This window comes from Pleurodeles waltl, chromosome 1_2 (genome assembly GCF_031143425.1).
Source record: "Pleurodeles waltl isolate 20211129_DDA chromosome 1_2, aPleWal1.hap1.20221129, whole genome shotgun sequence".
NCBI classification, from domain to species: domain Eukaryota; kingdom Metazoa; phylum Chordata; class Amphibia; order Caudata; family Salamandridae; genus Pleurodeles; species Pleurodeles waltl.
Genome location: NC_090437.1, coordinates 1082604809 through 1082631220, shown reverse-complemented (window position 1 = coordinate 1082631220; position 26412 = coordinate 1082604809). Strand labels below are relative to the sequence as shown.

The window sequence follows — 26412 nt, the reverse complement described above, 5'->3', positions numbered from 1 at the left end:
ACGATAAGATAAGATCGGCGGAGAATAGTGTGAGCCTACAGATAGTTGAAACAAGGATTAGAAAACCAGACAGGGATTAGTGTACTCGGTCAGACCTTAATACCAGCCTTGTAAAGATAGAGGCAGAAGGCTGTTTTGAACACCATGTTGCAGAATAAGCAGAAAAGGCAGAATGGACTTCGTTCGCTGTGCTGCCTGAGTGAAGGCAACATAAAATGGCGGCGGGCCACAAAATGGCGGGTCGATACGATCGTATTAAAAAATCGAATTTCCTCAGACCCTCCTTTTGCCAGAACTCAGGCAAGATACACAAACCCATGTTAATCTGAGTCGATGTCTATGGCCATGAGGTCATCAAGCTGTTGCTGTACCATCATTTTGATATTCTCTGCTCTTTGTGACTTGGGTTTGGGAATACATGCAGTAGCACATAGGTTGCAGATGGCAGGACCGCAGTGCATACAAAGACAACAAGAGAATATAAAAGCTAAAATTACTCCAAAGAATGTCAATACCTTCCAACCCCATTTGGACAGTAATCCCCAAAACCACTCTGAAAAGGACCAATCTCCTTCGTCCTGATGAATCGACTCGGAGATTATGTGTAACTTAGAGATAGCTTGGTATACTGTCGGAGCGTCATTAGGTATGAAAATACAGCAACTTGATCCGATCAATTTGCATACTCCACCACGGTCCGCAAGAACAAAGTCTAAGGCAACACGGTTCTGCAAGGTCATAAGACGATCAGCCTGTAGTTCAGCTGTAATGTTACTTAAAGCTCCTACAGTGATGTCTATGGTGGTTTCTACGACACGAACCAATTGCCTTATATTTCTGCTGTTGGCCATTGGACCCCAGAAGGGAAGAAATCCTTTGAGGAAATCTCCTCCCTCTTGTCCTGCTGTGTCTTTCGAATCCACAATCCCTCTGCCATATCTATTTTTATGATGGTTCGCAGGAGCGGTGTATGTAGGGGGAAGAAGAAAGGCTATATAACAAGTACCAGAGAAATCAGCTGGCAACCATGTATAAGCCCTATCGTGGCAAACGAAGTATGTACCTTGAGATGGTACTAACGGCAGTGGATTCAGGGCTGAATAAACATATGTATGGGAACATAAACTTTCTCTTTGTCCGGTGTTTGGAGTTCTACCATTTATTTGCAGACAGAAATTTCCTTGTTGGGGTATGACCCGTATCGGAGGAGATTTTCCTTGCTCAACCTTATCATTGAGGCTGGAAATGTAATTAGTTATGTTCCAATTGGTATATGCTTTTCTTTCATCTATGGAAGCTTCACTTTTTTCCATGATTTTAGCCATAGCTACCATTCCCTTTATCAATAAATTATGACTGAAATCTGAACCAACACTATGTGAACTGACAGGTTGTTTAATTTTACTTTGATATGCATTATTGAAAATGACAAAATAAGCCCAAGCGGAACCTTCATAGGAGAATGGAAGAACTAAATATGGCATTCCTTTTTCTACCGTATGTGTTATGAGTCCACACACCCAACAGTCAGTTGTATTGATCACTAACTGATGTTGATGTAACAACTGGACGAAGGAATTGTTAAAGTATTCAGTTCTTCTGATGAGTTCATGCTGGGGAAGAGTGTGAAATAGGTGCGGAGAGATAGTAGAAGAAGATGTAGAGGTAGGAGAAGAGACAACTTTTTGCTGCAGAGTAATAATGATCCAGTTTACAGATGCCAAAAGAATACACGACAATATAATGACGCATAGAGCAATACTACAACGACTACATATTTCTTTACAATTATTCTTTACATTTTTACTTTCTCTTTTATCTAATGTAGCCTCCATCTTTCTAAGTGGATGCTCACGGCAATCTTCCTCAATCACTGTAGTCACGATTATCTACCGTCCTATGACACTGTGAGGTCCTGCAGGCCTATTGCCACTTACTCAGGTCGTAACTAAGACTCCTACCGTGACCCTGCAACCGGGATAGAGTACTACATAGGAGAGAAATTTACAAGTTCTTTGGTCTTGGTCTCAAATTATAGCGTTCCTGTCCAGAGGCAGTCTGGTTTTGAAACAATGTTCCTGGATTTGTCGTGTTCAAGCGACGATGCGATGGTATTGCTTCTTGAAGGATGTCGTCGTCCTCTTTCTCAGAAAGTGTTCCAATTAGACGCGCATCACTGAATGGTACAAATTGCGGAACTTTCTCACTTTCAGAGTCACTGATGCCTCTACGGACCCACTGATCGAAAGGCAAGGGCAAAGGCACTTTCTTGCAGTGCACGGCATGCACCCAGTTTTTCTTTCCTTCGACTTTAACTGCTGTTCTTGTGGTCAAAAGAACCAGGCGTGGCTCTCTCCATCTGGGCTCCAAATTTCTCTGTCGTTGGAAATTTTTCGTGCAGACCCAGTCACCTGGTCGGATGGAATGACCTGGGTCTGTGGAAGCCTCTGGTAGAGCACTTTGAACCTGTTGATGAAGAACACGCAATTTAGTTGTAAGGTCATGCAAGTAGTCAATCAACATCGGGTATGGCAAGTCTGAGTATTTCTTAGGGCGAGGAACTCCCCATACATTAGCTGGGCGACCAAATATCACTTCGTAAGGGCTAAGCCCCAAACGAGAGTGTACTGCTGTTCTGGTGGACAGAAGAGCTAATGGTAAAGCATCAGGCCAATTAAGTCCTGTGCTAGCTTGCACCTTAGCAATTTTAAGCTTCAAGGTTCCATTGTAGCATTCTACTAAACCAGCCGACTGTGGGTGATTCGCCGCGTGGAACTTCTGTTTTATGCCAAGACCTGCACAAACTTTTTGCATGACTTGACCCACAAATTCGCTCCCATTGTCACTCCAGACAATGCGCGGCAAACCAAACCTAGGGAAGAATTCTTTCAAAAGTATTTTGGCAGTTGATAAAGCAGTATTGTCCTTCAGAGGGTAGGCTTCTACCCATCTAGAAAAAGCACATACTACCACCAGAACATATTTGAGGTTGTTGCATCGTTCCATGTGAATATAATCGATCTGCAACACCTCAAATGGATATGTTGGAGGAGCAAAATGACCTGCTGGAGTTGGGGTTCCCTTTCCCGGATTGTACATCAAGCAAACAATACAATGTTTTACTACATTATTTGCACACTTTGGGATCCCCTCATTTCGCCACACTGGAGCCAGAAGTTTACATATTCCTTTTGCACTTAGGTGAGCTGGACCATGTGCCATAGTAACTACAGGTAGTACATAAGCATCTGGTAACAGCCAACGTTGATGTTCTGATAATTCAACCCAACATCCCATCTCATCTAACATTCCTGTACTTTCCTTCCACTTTCTCAACTCATTCTCCGTAGCCTCTCCTTGAATTGATTTCACACTCTCTACTGTATCTTCACACATTCCCTTTTCTCTTACGCAGTTTGCGGGACCTGCAACATACATTCGACTTGTGTCGTCTCTGGCTGTCTTTTTCGCTACCTCATCTGCAAATGCATTTCCTCGACCAACATCGTCCACAATCTTTTTGTGTGCACTACACTTCACGATCGCTATCTGAGTAGGCATTGTAAGTGACTCAAGAAGTTCAGTCACTAATTGACCATGTTGTATCTTAGTACCATGGGAAGTAAAGAATCCTCTTTCCTTCCATAAACGCCCAAAGTTAAACGCTACACCAAAAGCGTATTGGCTATCAGTGTACACGTTTACTCTTTTTCCTTTGGATAACACACACGCTCTAGTTAAGGCTATCAATTCAGCTGCCTGAGCTGAATTATGTCTAATGCGTGCTGTCTCCACAATCGCATGCAAAGTAGTAATAGCGTAGGCTGAAACTGTATCTCCATTCGGGAGCTTGAAACAAGAACCATCTACCCATAGTGTTCCATCTGGATTCACTAATGGCGTGTCTTTTAGGTCAATTCTACCCTTAGTCTCTTCTTCAGTACGGAGAAAACAATCATGCTGTTCAGAGACATCTCTCTCTTCTGGAAGAGGCAACAAAGTAGCTGGATTCAGGGTATTACATCGTTTGATGTGTATGTGACTAGCCAAAAGCGTCAGCTCATATCCGGACAACCGAGCACTCGTAAGATGCTGCGTTTTTGTCCTATTTAGTAAAGTATCCACTGCATGTGGCACCATAACAATGAGAGTATTATCTAGCACTACTCCAGCAGACTGTCGAATAGAAATTGCTGCTGCCGCTGTCGCCTTAAGACAACTAGGCAATGCTTTAGCTACTGGATCTAACGTAGCTGAGAAATATGCGCATGGTCGCTGTTGATCTCCAAAACGCTGCGTTAAGACTGACAATGCACAACCCTCTCTTTCGTGGACATAGAGCGTAAAGGGCTTACTGTAATCAGGAGTACCCAATACAGGAGCAGAACACAAAGCAATACGCAAATCAGTAAAACTCTTCTGACACTCGTCAGTCCACGGAAGAGGCTGAGGCGTATCTTTTAAGGTTAGCGCCAACAGCGGTTTAGCCAATAAAGAGAAACTCGGAATCCACTGTCTACAATAAGAAGTAATGCCCAAAAAGGCACGTACCTCTCTTTGTGTGGATGGCACTGACATTTGTGCAATTGCCTGAATTCGTTCGGGGGTCAATCGTCGTCCCTCCTTTGACAAGAGATGACCCAAATAAGTCACCTCGCGACAGACATATTGTAATTTAGAAGGAGAAACCTTGTGATTTAGATCAAACAAATGACGCAACAGTGCAACGGTCACGTTTTTGCAAATCTCCTCTGAATCAGCGGCAACTAATAAGTCATCCATGTACTGAATGAGAGCGGCACCGGACGGTAAGGAAAAGGCATCAAGATGACATTTTAGAGCTTGACTGTAAATAGAGGGACTTTCACAATAACCTTGAGGTGCGCGTTTAAACCGGAAGCTTCGGCCTCCGAGGGAAAAACCAAAAATATCTCTACTCTCTTCGGCGATGGGAATACTAAAGAAAGCATTCTTTAAATCAACAACTGAAAACCAAGTCGCTGTAGAAGGTATCATCGTCAACAGAGCAGTGATATCTGGGACTACAGGAAACTGCGGTACGACAATTTTGTTTACCTCCCGAAGATCAATTACAAAACGATAAACAGGAGGCTGAGAAGGATCAGTGCGTTTAAGAACCGGAAGAACAGGACTGTTACATGTATTTCCTCTCGTTTCCTCAACCACACCCTTCTGAATCAAATCATGGACAATTTCCAGAAGTGCTTTCTCACCTTCAGTAGAGATTCTGTATTGCGGAATACGTGGCATTTCAGCATTGGGCTTAAGAGTAACAACATAAGGTGGGATCTCAAGACAACCAACGTCATTCGGACCCGTAGCCCAAAGCGTTTCGGGAAGAGAAAGCAATTCAGGTGGGAATTGATCTTTTGATAAGTACATTGGACTAGTCATTTTCTGTCCTAGAGTGAGGTATACACCAGAAGGTGAACAATATATCGTAGCATGCATTCTTTTTAATAGATCTAAACCCAACAGATTTTCACCACAACCATTCGTCAGAAGAAGCGGAGCTTCTAAATCATAAGGGCCTATTGAAACAGGCAAAGGGCAAGAAACTGGATTGCGAACAGGGGCGCCAGAAAATCCTACAGATACATTCGTTAAGCCAGACAAAGGTGCGCCAGGGAGTTTAGAATGAATGATAGAGCTTCTCATGGCACCAGTATCTAAAAGAAATGGCTCTGAAACACCCATTGTAGTGACATTAACATAAGGTCCATTCTGATCCACTGGAATTGACGTAACCCCCTTACTTTGTCCATGGCTGTCCTATTCAAAATGAAGACTTTCATTCCCTCCTTCAATATACTGATCCTCACTGTAATACTGTGTAGACCTAACATTTTGCTGGTCAAAGTAATTTCCGGAATTTGGAGGAACAAAAGAACGCTGCTCTTGGGTTAACACACCTCGACCTCTACCTCTATTTGCTGACTGAGAACCACCACGACCTCGTGAAGCAGATGTTGCTCCATTACGCTGCAACAATGCCGGACAATTGTTCTTAAAATGACCTTCCTCCCTACAATAAGCACATTGATTGGGACCTAGCAAAGGTCTTGGAATGAATGGTTCAGGCTTTTGATACAACCTCTGAAACTGCAGAGGCTGTTGAAACTGAGGCTGAACATAACGAGGAGGATAAGCCTGTTGCAAGAGAACTTTAGTTTTTAATTCTTTCGTCTTTTTCTCTTGTTTTTCCCTTTCTTCTTTGTCTCTATTTTCATAATATTGTGCAGTAGCCAATATCTGGGCGGAAGAAGAAACTGCCCATGAACTCTCGGAGTCTTTTAGCTTGTGTGATAGTTCAGGAAGCAAGTTATATACGAACTTATCCACAAATAATCGCTGTCCCCCTTCTGTAGCCATATCTTGACCACTGTGATCAATGAATGTCTCCTCGAATCGGGTAAAGAAATCGGAAACACTTTCATCTTTCTTTTGTTTACATACTGCTAGCTTATCCCAATTAACTCTCAAAGCAGGCATCATTGTTTTCATTAATGTAATAATCCTACCAGGGAGTTCTGAGATCAAAGCGTCGGGCTTTGCACCACCTACTTGACCTCTATCTGCGGCAATAATAGCGTTCCAATCGCCGCCTAATTCTTGAGCGTGATCCTCTCTACGAATTTTAGCCCATATTGTCTGTGGAACTACATTTCCCATCAACATGTCAATATCTGCTAGATTCATAGTACATGCATCAACTGTTTGCGACAACTCTTTATAGTAACCAGCAGGATTTTTGCGTGAATCTGGTAGTGACTGTTTAAGTGCTAAAACTTCAGACCTTTTCCAGGGGACATGTATCCATATGCGCTGAAAATGCGCAGGAATAGCTGGATTAGCACCTGCTGCTGCAACTTCTTCCTTCCATATTGGAGAAACCTCTCTCATGGGATAGTTTTTCAGTGCTGTCCTAACTGAAGGATCAGAATCAGGAAAAGTCTGTGAGAACAATAGGGATCTGAAAGAAATAAGTGTTCTGACAGCGCTTTCAACCTTAGGACCCACAATAAGTCCTTTGTCAAAGTCAGCCTGAACATCTAACAGATCCTGAGGGACCGAACCCAAATTCATATCCTCCCATTCTTTAGCGAGAGTATCGCACATAACTTTAAAAACATATCTCTGCGTAGGTGCATTCCATTGCAGAAAGGTGGACATAATATCAGACGTACTATATTGGGGACCCTTCTTGATCCATCTACAAGCAAGTGAGTCCAATTTTTCTCGCTCTTCGGAGTCTGGGAATTGACTACGAGACTGTCTTCGAGAAAAAGCTGGAGACACGTTTAAAGCTTCAAAGAAAGGTGATAAGAGACCAGAGACAGTATCGGCAAATCGCTTACGCATAGATGGAGAGTTTGACATAAGGATAGGGGACAAGGTATTAGGTGAATTAACTAAAGGAGCATTAGGAATTGCCAAAGGAGCAGAAGGCAAAGGAGTTAAAGGCAAAGCTGGCATAGGCAATACTTGAGGAGGCAAATGTGGAAAAGCTGGAGCAGGCGGAAGCACAACTGGCGGCTGAACAGGCTGTAACATCGGGGGTGCATTAGCACCTTGTACATAGGGCGGAGGCAATTTCAATAAGTGGGACATTAAGGAATCTTCCTCAAAATCTTTTCTCTTATCAAGGGAAGAGATAGGCAACGTCGGATAGCATTTATCTATTACCATTCGATGCTGTCTGTCTGAAATTTCCATTGCATTATCTATTTCATCATCTTTGAATTGCTGAGCAGCCTGTATAATCGTCATTCCCTGTGTTTTCCTATCTCGTTTCGCTTGTTTAATTTCTCTCTGTTTGGCTTCCTTACGCCAAAGGCGAAAAGAGTCAAACATTGCCGGCCGGGCTTTTCTTTTAAATAACGTTGCTTCTAAATTATCTAGCACATCAGTTTCGAAACTACCATTTTCTGGCCATTTTAAAACACCATCTTTCTTTGTATATCGGGTCCATGTCTTATTAAAGGCAATAGGACCAACACCATGTTTAGAATAGAGCTCATATGTGGGAGTTCCAACCGAAGGAATCGGACAGGAGTCCTCAAGCTGGGAGTCCCTATTACAACCAAAGCAACAAAGTTTTCCAAACTTAGTCAGACCAGACATCTCACGATTTTTACTGGCTGTTCACAAACATCAAGGGGGTAAAACTTTCAGTTTACACAGCACAAATGCACTTACCCCTCGGCTTTGGCCACTGCAATGGCCAAATCTAAGGACCTAAGGACAAGACAAAGACCAAAATTTGTGGGCGCGACCCACCAAATACTTAACTAAGGATGTCTTCTTACACCAACAGAGGCCCGTCTATCGTCTCGCTTTACCATACATCATCAAAGAAAGGGCCAAGGCAGGGCGGCAGTCAGGGCAGCAGTCGTCAGTAGCCGTCAGGAAGGAGTAACCGCGCTGAAAAAGACCTTCGGACCACTTCGACATACAGGGGTCGCTTGACGTGGCTCGCGATTCCTCCAGAATTTTCTTGCGGGGCTCCTCACGACCTTCAGGCAGAACCGGTACCGCTGAAGCCGCCCCACGTTGGGCGCCAGTTGAAGAACCAGAACCTTATGGGCCTGGCGGCGCAGGGTACGCCTGAAATCTCCTTGGATTCACCTGCCTCAACTAACAGAGACACGGGACACTCTGTCAGGCGTAAAAGATCAGATTTTATTAGCTGCAGCTAGTACAGTTGTCCAAGAAGTACACAAGGTATGTTCTCAGGAGACTGCCACTTTACTTTGTGGCGCACAATCTTATATACCGTATAAAAACCATTTATTAACTACATACACTCCCAGAACACATAGAAAGGAGCCAGTAAGAATAATGTAAAGATAGAACAGAGCCAATAGAAATGTCGGAAAACAAGACAGCACCAATAGAAGGAATTGGAAAACAAAGTATCAAGTGACTTAAGGTTGCCTCCCCTCCAGCTGTGTTTGTCACCCCTCCCCTGAACTAATTCATTAACCGATCCACAACGAAGTTGCATGTGGTGCGATAAGTTTGTGTGCGTTTGGAGGACAGTTGTGAAATGAGAGAATACTAGCAAAGGACAGCGAAGGCCAGACGATAAGATAAGATCGGCAGAGAATAGTGTGAGCCTACAGATAGTTGAAACAAGGATTAGAAAACCAGACAGGGATTAGTGTACTCGGTCAGACCTTAATACCAGCCTTGTAAAGATAGAGGCAGAAGGCTGTTTTGAACACCATGTTGCAGAATAAGCAGAAAAGGCAGAATGGACTTCGTTCGCTGTGCTGCCTGAGTGAAGGCAACATAAAATGGCGGCGGGCCACAAAATGGCGGGTCGATACGATCGTATTAAAAAATCGAATTTCCTCAATCTCGTAGTCCTAGGTCTAGTCCTGTGTTACAAGTATGTGGCCCGGTTACTCAGGACCCATAGTAGGTTTTGCCCAGGGACATCAGGAGTACAAGCCCACAACCCCCACTGTTGGACCCAGTAACTCCTGCTTGCCCCTTACCCTCTGATTGTGGTTCTTACATACATTCACAAAGGAGAAGGGTCCCAAGTGGATCCCTTCTCCTTTGTGAATTGTTAGCACCTTATGTGAAAAGTCGGTTACCTACTAATGGTTTGCTATTGAATTTGCAGTTGAAAACCATTGATACATTGCATTCTGAATCACAATTTAAAACTCACACCTTAAACACGCCCCTTCCACAGTGTGAATCAGTATGTATTTGTAAACCTATCTTGCAATCATTTGATAAATATTTAATGAATCCCGAAATAGGTTTAGTACACCCAGAAAAGACATTTAGGTGTCACAAACCATGTGAGTTAGCGAATCACAGTGTTTGCCTGCAGTAAATGTATTCGCACATCTGGGCCCTACTATTATTGGAAGTCATTAGTGAGAAAACCCGACTTAAAAGCATTTATATGAGCACGGTGTAATGATGTAACATGGCTCCATGCCAGAACACTGGGCATGGAACCAGCTTGTTCTGAGGTTCTGTGATGCAGGGTTCTCTGGATGACAGTTGATATGCTGGCTGTTGGTTGAGACTGTAATAAATACCTCCTACCACATATCTTCATCTGGTGTGGATTCACATTATTACACTGGCGACGAGGATGGGATAAAAAGGAACCCAGAGGAAGGGACAGCCTCAACAACAACAAAGAAGGAAGAGCTTGGATTATTTAGGAGAAAAACTGAGATAACTTACAGAGACGTGCTGGGAGAGGATCGAGCGTCTTGCAGCATGTTCTAGCGGAGAAAAGTGTGAAATTGCGGTTGTAGGGGCTTTGTGGAAAGCTGTTTGAGCATTTACTAAGGATCAAAGTGGTCTCTGGATGCTTCACGACGTCAGAAGGTCAGTGAGCAATTGAAAAAGGACTGTAAGCTGTGGGAATTGTTGGCGGCCATCTTGAGTGTGGTGAAAGGAGAAAAACAAGCCAGATTGACTGAAGAAAATAGACTGGATGTTTGGTTGCGCCCATTTTGAGTGAGGAAAACGATCTGAGATTGCTCAAAGAGAAAGCAAGCCCAACTGCCTGAAGAAAACGGACTAAATGTTTCGTGGCGGCCATCTTAGATGAGGAAGAAGGAATTTAAAAAAACATTTTTTTTTTTACAGCGCAATTGTTGGAGGACATCGAAGAAGAACATCGACGGTCTATTGGAAGTTGAAACTTAGACGGAGACTGGATAAGGATCACTATATTGGTTTGTGGTCACGGGAATATACATTTCTTTGGAAACTTTATTGCACTTGTGGAATACAAGTATTGGGCGTTGTAAAATGAAGTAAACTGAAAAGGTCGTCTCTGTGGTGACAAACACACCTGAAGACCCGTGTTTGATATAGCGGCATCGTGCTGGGACATACGGTGACTGGGAAACCTTTTGGACTTTAAGTACTTTTAGCAACTAGTAGGGTTTGGAATATATTGTGGGGAAGAAGTGTTTTACACCTCTTGTGAGTATGCAGAATGTTACGGCGCCGCCGTTTTTCTTGTCAGATCCAGGAGAACCGGTTATTAAGTGGAAGAAATGGAAAAAGATTTTTGAGAATTATGCCAGGGTGTGTGGTACGAATTTGAGTGGTGAAAGGAAGCAGGCACTTTTGTTACATTGTTTAGGGGGTGAAGGACAGGAGGTGTTGGAAAATCTACCTCCATTGTCGCAAGCTGATCAGAGGGGGTTGAATGAATATGAAATATGTGCAAGACAACTAGATTTACATTACTTGCCAAAGATTAGTACTATTATGGAAAGGTACCATTTTGGTTTGCGGGAGCAAGGGAAAGAGGAGAGTGTTGAAGAATATATTACGGCGTTACGGAAGTTGGCTTCAAGTTGTAAATTTGGGGTGTTGGTAGAAGAAAGGATTAGAGATCAGTTTGTGCTGAGGTGTTGCAGTGATAAAGTGAGGGAAGAACTCTGGCTAAAGGACGAGCCACCGTTGGATGAGGTTGTTAGTATTGCAAAAAGGGTAGAGCATATGTTAAAGTGTGTTGGAGAACTAAGTAAAGCACATAAAGAAGACAAGGTCAGTGTAAAAGCACAAGAAGTGGAGTGTCAAGTCATACAAAAAGATGAGAAGAAAAAAAAGTATGAGGGTGTCCGTGAGAAAGGTGTTGTAATTGAAAATAGCGCAGAAAAGACACAAGGGAATAGGAGGTTTGCAACACCTTTTCAAGGAAATTGCTACAGATGTGGAAGATTTGGACACATGGCTAATGCAAGTGAGTGTCCTGCTAATAGGATTACTTGTAATGTTTGCGGAAAAAGAGGACATTTTGGGAAAAATTGTAGGATGAGGAATAGGAGAGATTCTAGATCAGAAATAAAGGAAGTCAGTTTTCAAGTTAGTGAGAGTGAGGTGGAACACCCCTCTGAATGGGTTTTGGTGGGGGATGTTAGAGTCAAAATGAAATTTGATTGGTGCTCTCACATCATGTTTCTCTCAAAGGATCTTTTTATGAAGAATTTTCAAGGAAGGAAGAAACTGTTCAAACCTAATATTGAACCTACGGGTTATGGTGGGTTGCCAATTAAGTTATTAGGTTATTTTGATGACTGCATTGAGTACAATGGTAGGTTCACTGATGCTAGGATTTATGTTGCTGAGAGGGGTGATAATTTGTTGAGCTGGAGTCATCAAGCACGTTTGGGTGTCCTTCTCAATCCTAATGCACATCCTCGTCGCCAGTGTAATAATGTGAATCCACACCAGCACGTCTCTGTAAGTTATCTCAGTTTTTCTCTTAAATAATCCAGGAGAACCGGTTATTAAGTGGAAGAAATGGAAAAAGATTTTTGAGAATTATGCCAGGGTGTGTGGTACGAATTTGAGTGGTGAAAGGAAGCAGGCACTTTTGTTACATTGTTTAGGGGGTGAAGGACAGGAGGTGTTGGGCACGTAAACCAAATAATGAAATCCGTCTATGTGTGGATCTTCGTGCCTTAAATAAAGAAGTGGTGGTTGACAAGTTCCCACTTCCCAATATTGAGGAATTAGTATCAGCGTTGGATGGTGCTTGTTATTTTACCACTCTGGATATGGCATCAGCATACCATCAGGTTCCGTTGAGTAAAGAGTGTCAAGAATTAACAGCTTTTATTACGCCAATGAGGGCCTTCAAGTTTTTGCGTATGCCGTTTGGGCTGGTTTCTGCAGCCTCAGTATTTCAGAGGATTATGGAAGATCTTTTTAAAGGCATTTCAGGCGTAAAGTGCTACCAGGACGATGTATTAATATGTGGGAGAGACGTGAGAGAACATGATGAGAGGTTGCATGCTGTGCTTAAAAGGATGCTTGATGCTGGGTTATCTCTTAGGCGAAGCAAATGTAAATTTGGAGTCACTGAACTGGACTATTTGGGTCATCATATTTCACGGCAGGGGGTGAGTCCTAAAAAGGATTTGGTGGACACTATCGAAATGTTAAAAGAACCGTGTACAAAAGATGAGGTTTCTTCATTCTTAGGTATGGCAGAATTTTATAACAAATTTATACGAAATTTTGCAGATAAGACAGTAAATCTAAGGAAGTTGATGTGTAAGAATGCAGAGTTTGTTTGGACGGAAGAGTGTGGTACAGAATTTAAACAAGTAAAAAATGATCTCAGGAATGCACCAAACTTACAAGCTTTTGTACCTGGGAATCCCACTTTCATTGTTACTGATGCGAGTATAAAGGGGCTGGGTGCTCTTCTTTTTCAGATCAGGAAGGGCCAAGAGGTGCTAATAGCTTGTGCTTCAAGATGCTTGAAAGGGGCAGAGATAGGGTATTCTGTTATAGAGAAGGAAGCGTTGGCAATTTTCTGGGCCATAAACAAGTTCAAAAAATTTGTGTGGGGATCTTCTTTCGTAGTCAGGTCTGATCATAAACCCCTGAAAGAAATTTTTGAGAAGAAGGGTTTGGACTCAATTTCCTCGAGGATCAGGAGATGGGTAATTTCCTTACAGGAGTATAACTTCATGTTTGAATACATTCCGGGAAAGACAAATGTAACGGCAGACTGTCTGTCGAGATTGGTGGAGGTGGTAGGGAATGATAAATCTCAGGATGAAAATGATCAATGTGATGCTGAGTGTGGCATAAGAGTTTGTGATGTTACGCTGGGGGCTGTAAAGGAAGATGAATGGAGGGATGAGTTGCAAAAGGATAGTGAATTGTGTTCTGTGATGTCTCTTTTGGAACAGCATAAGTCTCGAAGTCTGGTTAAACCTTGGTCGTTAGTTGCGAATGAGTTAGCCGTTGTTGATGGTATTCTAATGAGGGGCACAAGAATGATTCCCCCATTGAGTTTGAGAGAAGTCATCGTGAACATGGCTCATGAAGGGCATATGGGCATTTCTAACACCAAAGAGCGCATCCGTCAGGATTTCTGGTGGCCTGGATTAGATTTGATGGTGGAACGTACTGTTAGGGAGTGAACACCTTGTCAAGCTAGTGATAAGGTGCTCAAACCAAGATGTTCACCTATGGTTTGTAGAAGTTTACCAAAAAGTCCATGGGATGAATCAGCTATCGATATTGTGGGGCCATTGCATGGAGAACATCAGACTCCTTACCTGTTGGTGTTGCTGGATTTGTATTCACGATGGGTGGAGGTGAGTTTGGTGAGAGAGATCACTTCTCAATCTGTGATCAGTTTTTTAGAATCTGTGTTCAAACGCGAGAGTTTTCCTAACTCTATTCTTTCTGACAATGGTCCGCAGTTCTGTTCTGCTCAGATGGAGGAGTATTTTGTAAAATGTGGAATTGTACATAAATAAATTGCGTTATATCATCCAGAGGCGAATGGTGCTTTGGAGAGATTTAACAGGACTTTAAAAGAGAGTATACAATTAGCAAAGGTAAACTGTTTAGATTGGAGAAAAGAACTGCAGGGTCGTATAACAGCTTACAGGTACACTCCTCATGCATCAACGGGGAAGACTCCTTTTGAACTGCTCAGGGGAAGGTCTCCAAATACTTGTTTGTGTCCTGGCTGGATGGTTGCTGGGAAGGGTTTGAAAAATAATGGTATTGGGGAATGGAGAGACAAAGAAGTGTCTCTGCAAAGCAAAAGGAAGATTTATGTTGATAAAAGGAATAATGCGAAAGTTACAAATTTTGAGGTTTGAGATAAAGTAAAGGTCAAAGCTCCTGTTGGGTGTCAAAATTGGTCAAAATATACCTCTCCAAAAACTATCATTAAGCTGTTTAAAAATGCTGTCAAGACGGATGATGGTCGCATCTGGAATCATAGTCGTGTAGCACATTTTGGGGGGTGTGGTGTGGCCGACAGGAGAGATGATACTTCTTATCGTTTTCCCTCTGACATTGATTTAAGGTCTGATCATACTCGTAGGAGTGTCAGAACAAGCAGGTTTCCTTTACATTTGCGTGATTTTGTGTAGTTCTTTCTACCCTCTTTTTCTTTCTGTTCAAATGTGTTTTTGTTCTCATGTTACTTCTGTTCTAATGTAAAGAGGAAGAAGTGTAATGATGTAACATGGCTCCATGCCAGAACACTGGGCATGGAACCAGCTTGTTCTGAGGTTCTGTGATGCAGGGTTCTCTGGATGACAGTTGATATGCTGGCTGTTGGTTGAGACTGTAATAAATACCTCCTACCACATATCTTCATCTGGTGTGGAATCACATTATTACACACGGCTGCATTTGAATAAAGCTGTGAGAGTGGTCTTATAGTTCAGCTGATCGAAAATAGTTCAGTCTATGTAACGCCTGGTGTTTAAAGAAAGTTTCTTGAATCATTATGCCTACCAGGCAATACATTCACAGATCAAAATCAACATCACAAATCACCCTCAAGTTTTTTTTTATTGATATGCACAATCTTGTTTGTTCTAGAGTGAACAACGTTCTAGTCTTTGCACACAGATGGACACTCATCTGATAAGAGATTCTTAACCACCATCCTATAAACCTACTTGGCACACAAACATGCAAATATGTGTCCATATGAATGAAAGCAAAGCCACTGGCAATGTTCCCAGTCCCACTGCAGGCCACTTATTGTTGTCTTGTACTACTGAATCTGGGACGAGGGAGTCCCTGGGTAGATTAAGGTAAGACCTAAACAGCCTTTCATTTGTCTTATATCAGGTTTTCTCAGAAGTATAATGCCCTGCTGCGATTTTAAGGATTTTTGGAAAATGCAAGTATTTGATACCGTTTACTAGTGATATGGATAAAGGCATTCAGTGTTTGTTTCACTACGACGTGGTCTTTTTGATGTGTTTTTTTAATATATTTTCAGAGCTTTTTGAAAATGAACATGTGCGCATTGGAAAAAAAGGTGAGTAGCATGTTATAGGGAAGTGCTGGTCATAACACTAAGGCATGCAATACAGTAATTCACTTTCTGTTTAAATATAAAGTTCTGCTACCTGAAAAATAAAAACACGAATATTGTAATCTGTCCATGTTTAAAAACAGTTTCCTGGATCACCTAGGTAGACATGTTGTACATTAACAGTTAAGCTGCACCAAACGTTTGAGTGATGTTATCTATTGTGGTCAAAGAGATTTGTTGAAAGTAAGATAAAGATACCAGTATATCTACACTAGTATTGAGAATGACTTACACCTGGTATTTATCAGTAGTTTAAGTACATTGTAAAACATGTTTATTTTACCAGATGACTACAATTTACACATAAAATTAACTTGCAATTGGTGTTCTTGGAACTCATTTCCATATTCAGTTATTATACTAACAAGATATCCACCTGTAGGGAAAAAAGAGGACAAACCTAATTATTATGAAGCTCTGCTACACTCTCCTCTGTGGAATGTACCAGGCACAAAATACCCACGACCCCCTTTAAAAGTGTGATATGGCCCCTGTCTAATCTGGGCTAAAGAAAGTGGTTATCTGTCTGTACTATCAGTGTTTACTAACCTCAGTCAGGTTTTGTTAGAAGGGATGGTAACTCTCCCTCCATGTCCGGTGGAATACTTCATTGTGGTGTTCCTCCTTTGTTGGTTCATGGTAGGCTGGTTGGTGGAATGGGATTGTGCGGAAATGAGCCCTAGCTCTGTTGGTTATGGGCCACATCATTGTAAACCCCTTTCCCTTTTTTTCAGCAGCAAGGTGTTGCAATATTACGCATCCTTGGAAAGCCATCAATCTCAGTAAACAGCAGCATTATTTCCTTTGTAGTATAGACTTTTAGGTTCATGCCAAGCTGCATCTTTGCACTGAAAAAGTTCAAATATTTGCATCTTGGCTTTATTTATAGCCAACCATCGTTAACACAGTGACTGTTTTTCATTTACTCTCCTCATGGCAGTCTTGGAAGAGGAAGACTAAGGGCTTGATTTAGGTCTCGGCGGAGGGGTCACACCCTTGCAACGGTGACGGATATCCTGTCTGCCAAAATTTAAATACCATAGAAAACAATGGTATTTTGATTCCGGCAGATGGGATATCTGTCACCATTGCAACGGAGTAACGTCTCTGCCAAGATCTAAATCAGGCCCTAAGATTTCTCCTTCTGTGCCCAAGAGTGATCAGTTTGATATTTAGCCTTTTAATTCTAAGGTTATGCCTTGCTGAGCTTCACTTGTTCTGCTAAACTGTTTTCCTTAAGACAAACCAGAGGTTTCATTTGCTTGAGTTTGCTGATAGTCTGTTCTCCAAGGAGCTCTCCGAGAACCTGTTTGTTCTCTCTGTGGTACTTCGGGTCAGCTGGAGACTGGAAGCCTTTCCAGACATACTATCTAATCTGCCCCTACTGACACCGCCAAGTATTGCCTCTGTTAGGGACCCGCTTGTAGCCTCTTAGCTGAGGTCTGCTTCAAGTGTTATGAAGAAAACTCAGTTGTTGGGTCTGAAAAATTGGAGGAAGGGAAAAGCAGGAATATGCCTCTTACTTAAAAAAGTAACTGCTCTGCATAGCTCATTTGGGACTTCTGCTCCTTTGATGATTCAGTCAGCTTCGACGAGATTCTGGAGGAAACAGCACATTAAATGCAGATACCATTGAACAGTGTTTCTTTTTGGAAGCACACATTGGCTTTTTATTTCCTGTAAGAACTAACTGGAGGGCAAATTAATTTGTCATAAGGATTTACCATCTCTATATTTTTATTGCATATACTAAGAAACATGCTTCTTTAGGGTCAGCCAAGCAGAAGCCTTATAGTGTGTACACAGTGCTTAATTTGTGAATAAAAAGGTGCTGGTGCCCAAAGCCCTCCTCTTAAACATGCAGCTGCTGCAATTAAATGTGTAAACATGGAATACTGAGACGGCGTAATCCTGAAGCCATCTCGGGCCTCTTCAATCCATAGAAAGCCACTCCCTGCCCCTTCAGCTCACTCTTGCAGCTTTCTACTTTCTCCCTTTGTGACTCATTTTCGTTTTTCCCATCATCCGTCTTTGCCATATGTGTCTTTGCTTGCAGCAAATGCTTTAAGCCGAAGCACCGGAAACAAGCACAAATTAAGCACTGGGTGTACATAATACTTGACAGGTTGGGATCGCTCCACCGTTCATGCAAGTACCTAATGAGTCTTCTTGCTTTTCCCCTTTAGTAGAGTGTACCCGTGTGCTACTCAACTGGCCTTTAAGTGTTTCTGTAATCGCTTCTCAGTGCACTTCTAAGTTTTCAGCACATGACTCGGAATTCCCTGAACTGACTTGGGAACAGATGAAGCCTAGCTGAGGTTGTGCAGTAACTGAGGGTGTGCAGCACATGCTGAGGCTTGTGGGGGAGGGCTGATGGCATTTAGGGAATGTCCGATGATGTACAGACCATGATTAAGGGTGGATATATCCTGGCTCGGGCAGGGTCATAGTGTTTATGAGGGTCATCTGAGTTTTACTGATGCACTGCAGAGCATGAGAGTGCACTGATGCCAACCAATGATCTGATGAGTCTGACTGATGGCATGTAAAAAGTGGCAACGGGGATGGAGTCTGTGGCTTTGTGTGTGTGTTTCGTATATGTGTGTGTGGAGTGAGGGTGTGCAGTGTGACGACAGTTATAGCATGAGTCAAGAATGTATAGGGCATGGTTGAGCCTGTGTTAAGCTTAGCTGTATTTTTTAGAGTATACAGAGGTTGTGCAGAGCATGCCAGAAGGTGAACAGAGGATAGTTGCAGCTAAGAAGACAATTGTTGATGCTGTGTATAGAATGGCTGGAGGTGTGCAGAGCCTGTCTGACTGAGTTAAGCGCATGGCTCTAGTCATGAAGAGTATGTCTGAGAGAGTACATACGAGGGTGAGCAGAATATTTATTAGAGTGAACAGAAGGGGCAAGAAGATGTGCAGGGTGAGAGAGTAAGATTAAACAAGCATTTGCAATGCAACGGGTCTCGCGTTTGCTCATGTTAGAGCTGATAGCGTTGTAAACTCCTAACCCGACTTTTCACCTATCGGCAAAAGTGCATTTATGTACGTAACCAGAAAAAGTGCAATTAACTGTGTAAAGCACTTGACTTCTGCCAAGCGAAATCGCGCTAGTAAATTAGAGAAAAAGTAGTCCACGAGCTGGACAGAAATCAGCGAGCCTCGTATGTTTTCTGTACTTGGTCGATGCGCTCGAGGAGGGTTAGCCACCGGAAAAGGCATGACTATGCATGCCTTCGACTAATGAAAGCAAGCAGATTTTAATAGGCAAGCCCACGAACCAATGAAAAACACTGGCGTGACATCGACAGCGCTGCGAGCCCTTTTCGAAACACTAAAGCGTCTCGCTGCCATACGCATGCGCGAGCGCATGCAACGCAGGCTCGACCCTAAAAATGTAATTGTGTACAAAGCATGGGTACCAAAGTGTGGCGAAATATTTTAATAAATGCTATAGCTAACCTCCCCCAACAACCATTTCGGGGTACCCTCCGTAGACCACGAAAAGATACCTTAAAACATAATTGTCTTGCCTATTGGGTGCATGTGAAAAGTTCCACACTAACTCCCTGAATATGTTGGGAGAAGTACAAGGAGAACATAAATCACACAGTTAAACGAACAATAATTGCAATCCACTTTCCTAAGCGTAAACTGTTAAACGCTAAGAATTTGAGGAAAAATAATAAAAAGAAAAGTTGCGAAAAACAGCTTTAACATAGTCCAATTAGTGTCAGTGGGAGCAATCTTTACAACTCGTTGGAATCCCAATTTGGTCGCAAATATGAGTTTGCCTCGAATTAGGAGGTCATGTTTTACTCACAATATGTTTTCCTTTCACATTCCCGAGTGATAAAATCTAATGAAATATAAACCTAATACTACTGGAAAAGAAGAAAAATAATGATGTGGTTCTAAAACTAAGGTACCTCGAGTTATGCCTTATTACAAACAGAGAAAAGCAAAATCAAGAAGTAATGCACCAGTGGTACTTATTTGGCCTATGTACTACTACCCTGCGTGCTACAGCAATCATAACCAGCCTTTAGGAGTTCCATTGAGCCCTTTCGATGGGACCCAAAGAGATTAATTGTTCAGTCCAAGCAGCCAGTTTGAGATGATGACGTAGGCTCAGTAAACAAAGTTACGTTTGGACAAAAGCTTGTTGAGTAAAAACATCACCTGCAAGATGAATCCCAGGACTGCAGCTACTGAGGGTGGTAAGTACCCTCCGAAACCCACTGCTCAATGCAGTTCTGTACCATGAACCAGATTTTTTTTTTCAATTAGTTCCCTCTTTGCTGCCTTTACAAAAGTTTCACTCTTATTAATCGACAAGGTTGGCAGGATTCAGGACCCCCACATGCAGCTTGCAGGATCATGCATTTCCGAGTTCCATAAGAATTGAAAAAGCTACAGACAGGGAATTGTGCTAGAACAGGCAGGTGAAATAGCATTTTTATATAATTGATTTACAATCTTCACCTTGGTCCTAGTGGAAGTCAGGAATTTACAATATTTCACAGTGATAATATTCTACTACACGTTGGTACTGGGTATGTCTTTAGGAAATGTGTGGGTAGTTTATGGTCTGTAATTCCTCCAATCTGGTACACATTTTTAGATACAAGCCTTTCACACATCCTGTACTTAAGTGGATTCTGGGCTGAAGTTTGAAGCTTACAGGGCCATCCACTGCATTTTGTGACTTATCACTCCTCCTTAAATGGGTTTGCTGGCACGTTATGCAGATTGTAGACACTTTGATCCAACACATCAGCCAAGCAGGGGAAAGCAACTGGCATTGTACCCTGCTGGTCCCAGGTGTAGTTTGAGAGGCTTGTTCATATCCAACAGAGACAATGAGAAGTTTGAGAGCAGACTCCATTTACTTGCTTTTGGAATCTGAAAAGTCTTTAAGAGTCAGAATAGTATGCCACCATTACTTCTCAGACTGTACTTCAAGGGATTTTACATCCCAGGTAGGCACATCAGAAATGTTTACATCACATGTATGCTTTACTTCATAGGCCTTTACATTGCAGTTAAGTGTATTACATTATATTTACATATGGTATTATAGCTACTGTAAAAAAACCAGACATTTTCAGATAAAATCAATGTTTAAAGGTGACAGCATAGATCACGCCCTGCACCCAACCCACTGAGGGATGGTCAGGCCCTTTGCCGAACCCCACAGAAGTGCCCAGCCACCACAGAAGCACCCAATGCCTGTGTCTTGGCATAGTGGAGGGTGGCCACAGGGCTTGCACCCAACCCCCTAGAGTCTTTGGTCATGCGCAGCAGTGGTTAGCTGTAATAGGCCTGGTCGCCAGGACCTCCCAATCTCCACTGCGCACAGCCGTTTGCTGTACACAGTAGGGTTGGCCTCAGGCCCTGGCCTCTGACCAGGCCTTTTGCCTAAACAGTGGCATTCACCCAAGCCCCATGGGTGCCCAAAACCCTGCTGTGCACAGACTCTAGCAGTGTGCAGTGGTGGGTTGGCCCTGCGTCTGACTCAATGCAGACAATCAACCCCCACTACAGACTGCTTACGATCTGCACAATAGCACTTGGCCACATAGTTTGGTCTTTAACCTTTGTTTTTTTCAGTGTGTATGTATATTATTTTAAACGTAAGTACATTCATTTAAAAAAACGTTGTCAATTTATTCACGCTCAAAAACATATATACATAAATGAGTGCAAATAATTATATTTACAAAGTTTTTAATAAATATAATTAAGTTTAACATAAATACATTAAAAATAGATGTAGTTATTTAATATAGAATATTTATGTATTTAACTTTAAAGTGATATTTTATTTCAAATTAATTTCAGTGATTTGATAAACAGTATTTAAAATAGGAATATTAAATATCAGTAAGTATTAATAATATTGTACTCATATTTATGTGAAATATTTAAAAAGGGAAATATTGTATTAAAATGTAATCTATGGGTTTTAAGGTTCCCAAAGGGATTTTACGGTTTAGGGATGGATATTTTTTAGGAGTGGTATGGCTTTTAGGGTTCAGAGGGTTAGTAGTGGTAAGACGTTTTTAGGGTTCAGTGATAATTAGTGTATATTGAAAGTCATTTGCAAAGATGGAGGGGCTCGGCTTCTGCCCGAGGAAAGTGGCTGCCTAATCAGAGAGCTCTGCCATGCCGAGGGACAAAAGCGGCCTGCTCTGCTGATACACCACCTCGACGGACACTTTAAACAGTGCCCAGCATATAGGAAGGTGTGGTGCTTTCAGCGACCCACTTTTGGAAAAATATCTCTTATAACCAAGTGCTCCAGAAGCTGCCTCACAATGCCTGACTCTAAAATGGCCAACACCAGGACTCCACATGGGTGAATCTCTACTCAACTACCCCAGAGTCACAACAAACCTCTTACCCCTGGAGGCGAGCACTTAGTGGCACTACCCTATTCTACAATGCTCTATAAGGGTAGGATCCCATAATATATAAAACTAACCTACCGACCAGAGCAAATATGGCATCAGCCCTCCCATTCTATGCCTGACCTTAAGATGACCACCTCTATTTAAAACAGTTCTCTCTAAAACTTGCTCCAGGACCTTATTACTTCTAAACTACACACATTTGGATCCTGAATTTCTTCACCTCAATAGCAACCCAAATTGCAGACTAGAGGGGGCTTAGAATAATCCCTTACACTCCATAGTGCTGTACTATGCAATTCAACAATCTATATTGCGGCACCATCTAAACTTATTTAACTGTTACTAACCCAGGAAGGATACCGACTTCTGGACCTCACCCTACCAACAGTTGGTGCGTCTGTCAAACATTTTAAGGACTACCGAAATCCCTCAACGTGCCCCCAACGCTAAATATACACCGCTCCAGACCTAGGCTTGACCACTCGTGGCCTCCACCGCCTCTCCTCAGTTAGATTTTGTTGGATACCTCTCCATGGCATCTTGATTCTCATCCCAAATATTTAATCAATTACTACACTATCATTTTCTTCATTTTCTTTGTACCTTTCATATCTTTCCTCCTGTCCTATGCTACTCTACTATCTCATTTCCCTCCTCTCTACTCCCTCCCCTTCCTCTCTCACCCATTCTGTTTCCCCTCACCATGCCATCCCTTCAAGCACTGCTGCCACTCCCTTCATACCCCTACTAAACCAGCAAACTATAACCGGGATTTAGCTAGTTACAGCGACAAAAAGAACCACCTCCCCAAAAATGCAGAACATAAAAATACTCCCCCTTAAATCACCCATTCAAACAACTTAAAATCCTAGACCATACACACAATCTTAAGGGAAACCTCATTGTCCTTCAAGTAACCAAGGTGGAAATGAAGGAGGCAATCCTCCTAAAAAAAAAAAACATGGGTTAGTGAATTATCATGCGCCCCAGCCACAAACAAAAAAATGGGGTGATCACCCTTATCTCAAAATCCTCTGACCTCATTATCCTGTCCTTAGAAGCAGACACTGAAGGCAGATGGCTTCTTACTAAATTACAGAGGGACAACACTGAAATTATAGTCATGAACATCTATTCCCCCAATAACGAAAACCCTTCCTTTTGGATTCATCTCAATAAAGAACTCTCAACTTTACCTCCAAACTGCAGACTGATTCTAGGAGGAAATTGCAATTTACCCTGGGATGCCACCCTTGACAGTAATTCTGCATGTTAATTTAAACCCAGCAAATCCCATAAATAAATGCTAAATATGTTCACTTCTCCTAAACTTAAAGACGTATGGAGACTATTAAATCCCATGGGGAAAGATTACAAATTGTTCTCCCATCTGCACAATATATTCTCTTGCATTGGTTATATCTTAATTGACAAAACTCACATCCCAGCCACCTCTTCCCCAACCATTGAACCAATCCTAGCTTCAGACCATGCCTCTACTCTACGATATCGCTTGCAATACATCAGGAACAAAAACACAGAGTATGAACGACCTCCTCACGGAGCAACCCTCCTTTAAAGAAATAATCAAAAAAGAGACCAATGAATACATAAAACTCAAAAGGTCTTCCGATTCAAATACACAAATCATCTGAGATGCCCTGAAATGCACTATCCACAGGCACATGATTAAACTTATGTCAAAGAAAAACAAACTAGACAACAAAAACTTAGACCAACTAGAACAAAAAATAAAAACATTAGAGAAAGATCTCAAATGCACCAAAGACAAAACTCAATTAAACAACCTAATTAAATTCAAGCATTAATACTACAAGATTCTGAGTAACAAAGCCCACCTAATAGTCCAAAAATAAAAAGGAATGAAGTTGTGTGGACGTAATAAAGCGGGCAAAATACTTGCATCTTATTTAAAACAGGTTCATCAAAAGAAATGCATAACCTTTATAACCAGAGAACATGGTGTCACATCAACAAACAAGAAGCACATCCTAAATACCTTCAACAAATATTACCATACCTTCTACTCAAAAAGTAAAAACACTTCTTATGACATATGCTTAAACTACCTCAACAAAATTAATGTAATCAACAAAAGAATCACTAGAACAACTGATTTCTTGCACAGAATTAATAAACGCAATGAAAGCCAGGAAGGCTCCGGGCCACACACAGACAACAGAAAAAGCGCACACTCAATAACTTAACTCCAGACCTATGGTTTTTATATAGCAAAAATATCTTCTGTTATGTTTAGAACCATAAGATTCAAGTTTCAGGTAAGTGCATAAATTAGAAAGTATTTCACATATGTATCAATACCACTTTGATTGGAATGGGTAAGTTGTACTGTTTTTGATTAAATGACAATAATCTGTTTTAAAAGTTGACAGTGCAATTTGTAGAAACAGTTCCTGGGGGAAAAAAAGTTAGTATGTTTTACGGGTAAGTACATGACTTACAGTTCCGATCTCTGGGGGTTAGGAAGTCCACAGGCTGGGGTTCAAGTTAACCCCAAACACCCACCCCCAGCAACATGGGGCTGGCCGGGTGCAGAGGTCAAAGTTGAGGAAAATTTAACATGGGCTCCTATTGAGACTGGGGGCACTCTGTATCAGATCTGCTTGCAGGTAAGTACCCGCGTCTTCGGAGGGCAGACCTAGGGGTTTAGAGGAGAACCGGGGGGGCACAAGTAGCCACCAAACTCACACCCTCAGCAGCGCAGGGGCAGCCGGGTGCAGAGTGTAAACAAATCGTCGGGCTCCCAAAGCTTTCATATGAGTGGACCCGGGGGTGGGGTCACTTAGATGCTGCAGGCTGGGTCCAGGGGCTCGGTTTCAGAAAACCACAGGCTGGACAAGTAGAAGGGCCGCCTGTTGAACGTTGCTGCACCGGATGTTGTGTTCTCCAAGGCCTGGGGGTGCAATGTACCTTTTGGCGTCGGGTATCTTCATCCAGAGCTTTTGCTGTCAAGTAGGTCCTTTGGATTCACACTGCAAGCGTCGTCTTGGTGGACAGGAGAGGTCAGCCCAGGGTGGGGAGAATCAGAATCGCCTGGGGATCCTCTTTAGTCGGTTGGGTCACCTGGACACAGCCCGTGGGCGTCGGGTGCAGAGTGGTCAGGACTCGCGGATTAGGGGAGGCTCTGGAGTCCTTATATGTAGTTTCTTCTTAGACAGGGCCGATGTCCATGGGAGTTCTTGGTTCTCTGTGGTGCAGGCAGTCATCTGGAGGCTTGGCAGAGGTCGCTGGACCTGCTGGATGCGCTGTTTTTCTTTTGAAGGTTCTCTGAAGCAGGACACAGGCCGGTAAGTCTGGGGCCAAGTCACTTTTCGTCTTCCTTCTTCTCTGCTGGGGTTTCAGCTTAGCAGTCCTTCTTCTGTCTTCTTTCTTCTTCTGAGGTCGCTAGGAATCTGATGACTTAGGTTCAGGGAAGCCCTTAAATTCAGGATTTAGCTGTGTTACAGGGGTCAGAGGGCAGTAATCAATGGCTACTGACCCTGAGGGTGGCTACACCCTTCTTGTGTCCACTCCCTTTGGGGAAGGGGACACAAACTTAACCCTATTGGTCCCTGTCCTCCAAACTAAGAAGGAGGATTCTGCAGGGAAGGGGGTCACCTCAGCTCTGGACACCTTATGGGTGGTCCTAGCTGCGGTGGTCACTCCTTCCTGCTTTCCCTAATTTTCCCACCGGACTTGCTGCCAAAAGTTGGGCTTTGGGGGGTGGGCAACTCCACTAGCTGGGGTGCACTGTAACAAGAGGCCTGAGCACTTGAGGCTCACCGGCAAGTGTTACATTTCCTGCAGGCTCCCACCCCATGTGGCCAGAAACTTGTCTCTTAGTGTCAGGCTGGCACAGACCAGTCAGTCCTGCACTAAAGGATTGGGTAAAATACAGGAGCATCTCTAAGATGCCGTCTGGGTCCATTGTTCAATAAATCGAACACTGGCATCAGTGTGGGTTTATTGTGCTGAGAAGTTTGATGGAATAATGTCTGATGATGGGGCATCATGGCGCCATTTTTCAGCAAGAAGCAGTGCTTCTGGGGCATTGTCCATTAGAAAGTTATAAAGGTGGAGTAAAT

At 42.6% G+C, this 26412-nt stretch overlaps 1 protein-coding gene across 1 annotated transcript in view; it reads left to right on the top strand.

Moving 5' to 3' along the window:
• Positions 1-26412, top strand: part of TBC1D19 (TBC1 domain family member 19) — a 921320-nt gene that overhangs the window by 384952 nt on the left and 509956 nt on the right. Inside the window, exon 10 of the mRNA XM_069202139.1 lies at positions 15791-15829. Coding sequence (XP_069058240.1) covers positions 15791-15829 — 39 coding nt within the window. The remainder of the gene's footprint in view (positions 1-15790; positions 15830-26412) is intronic.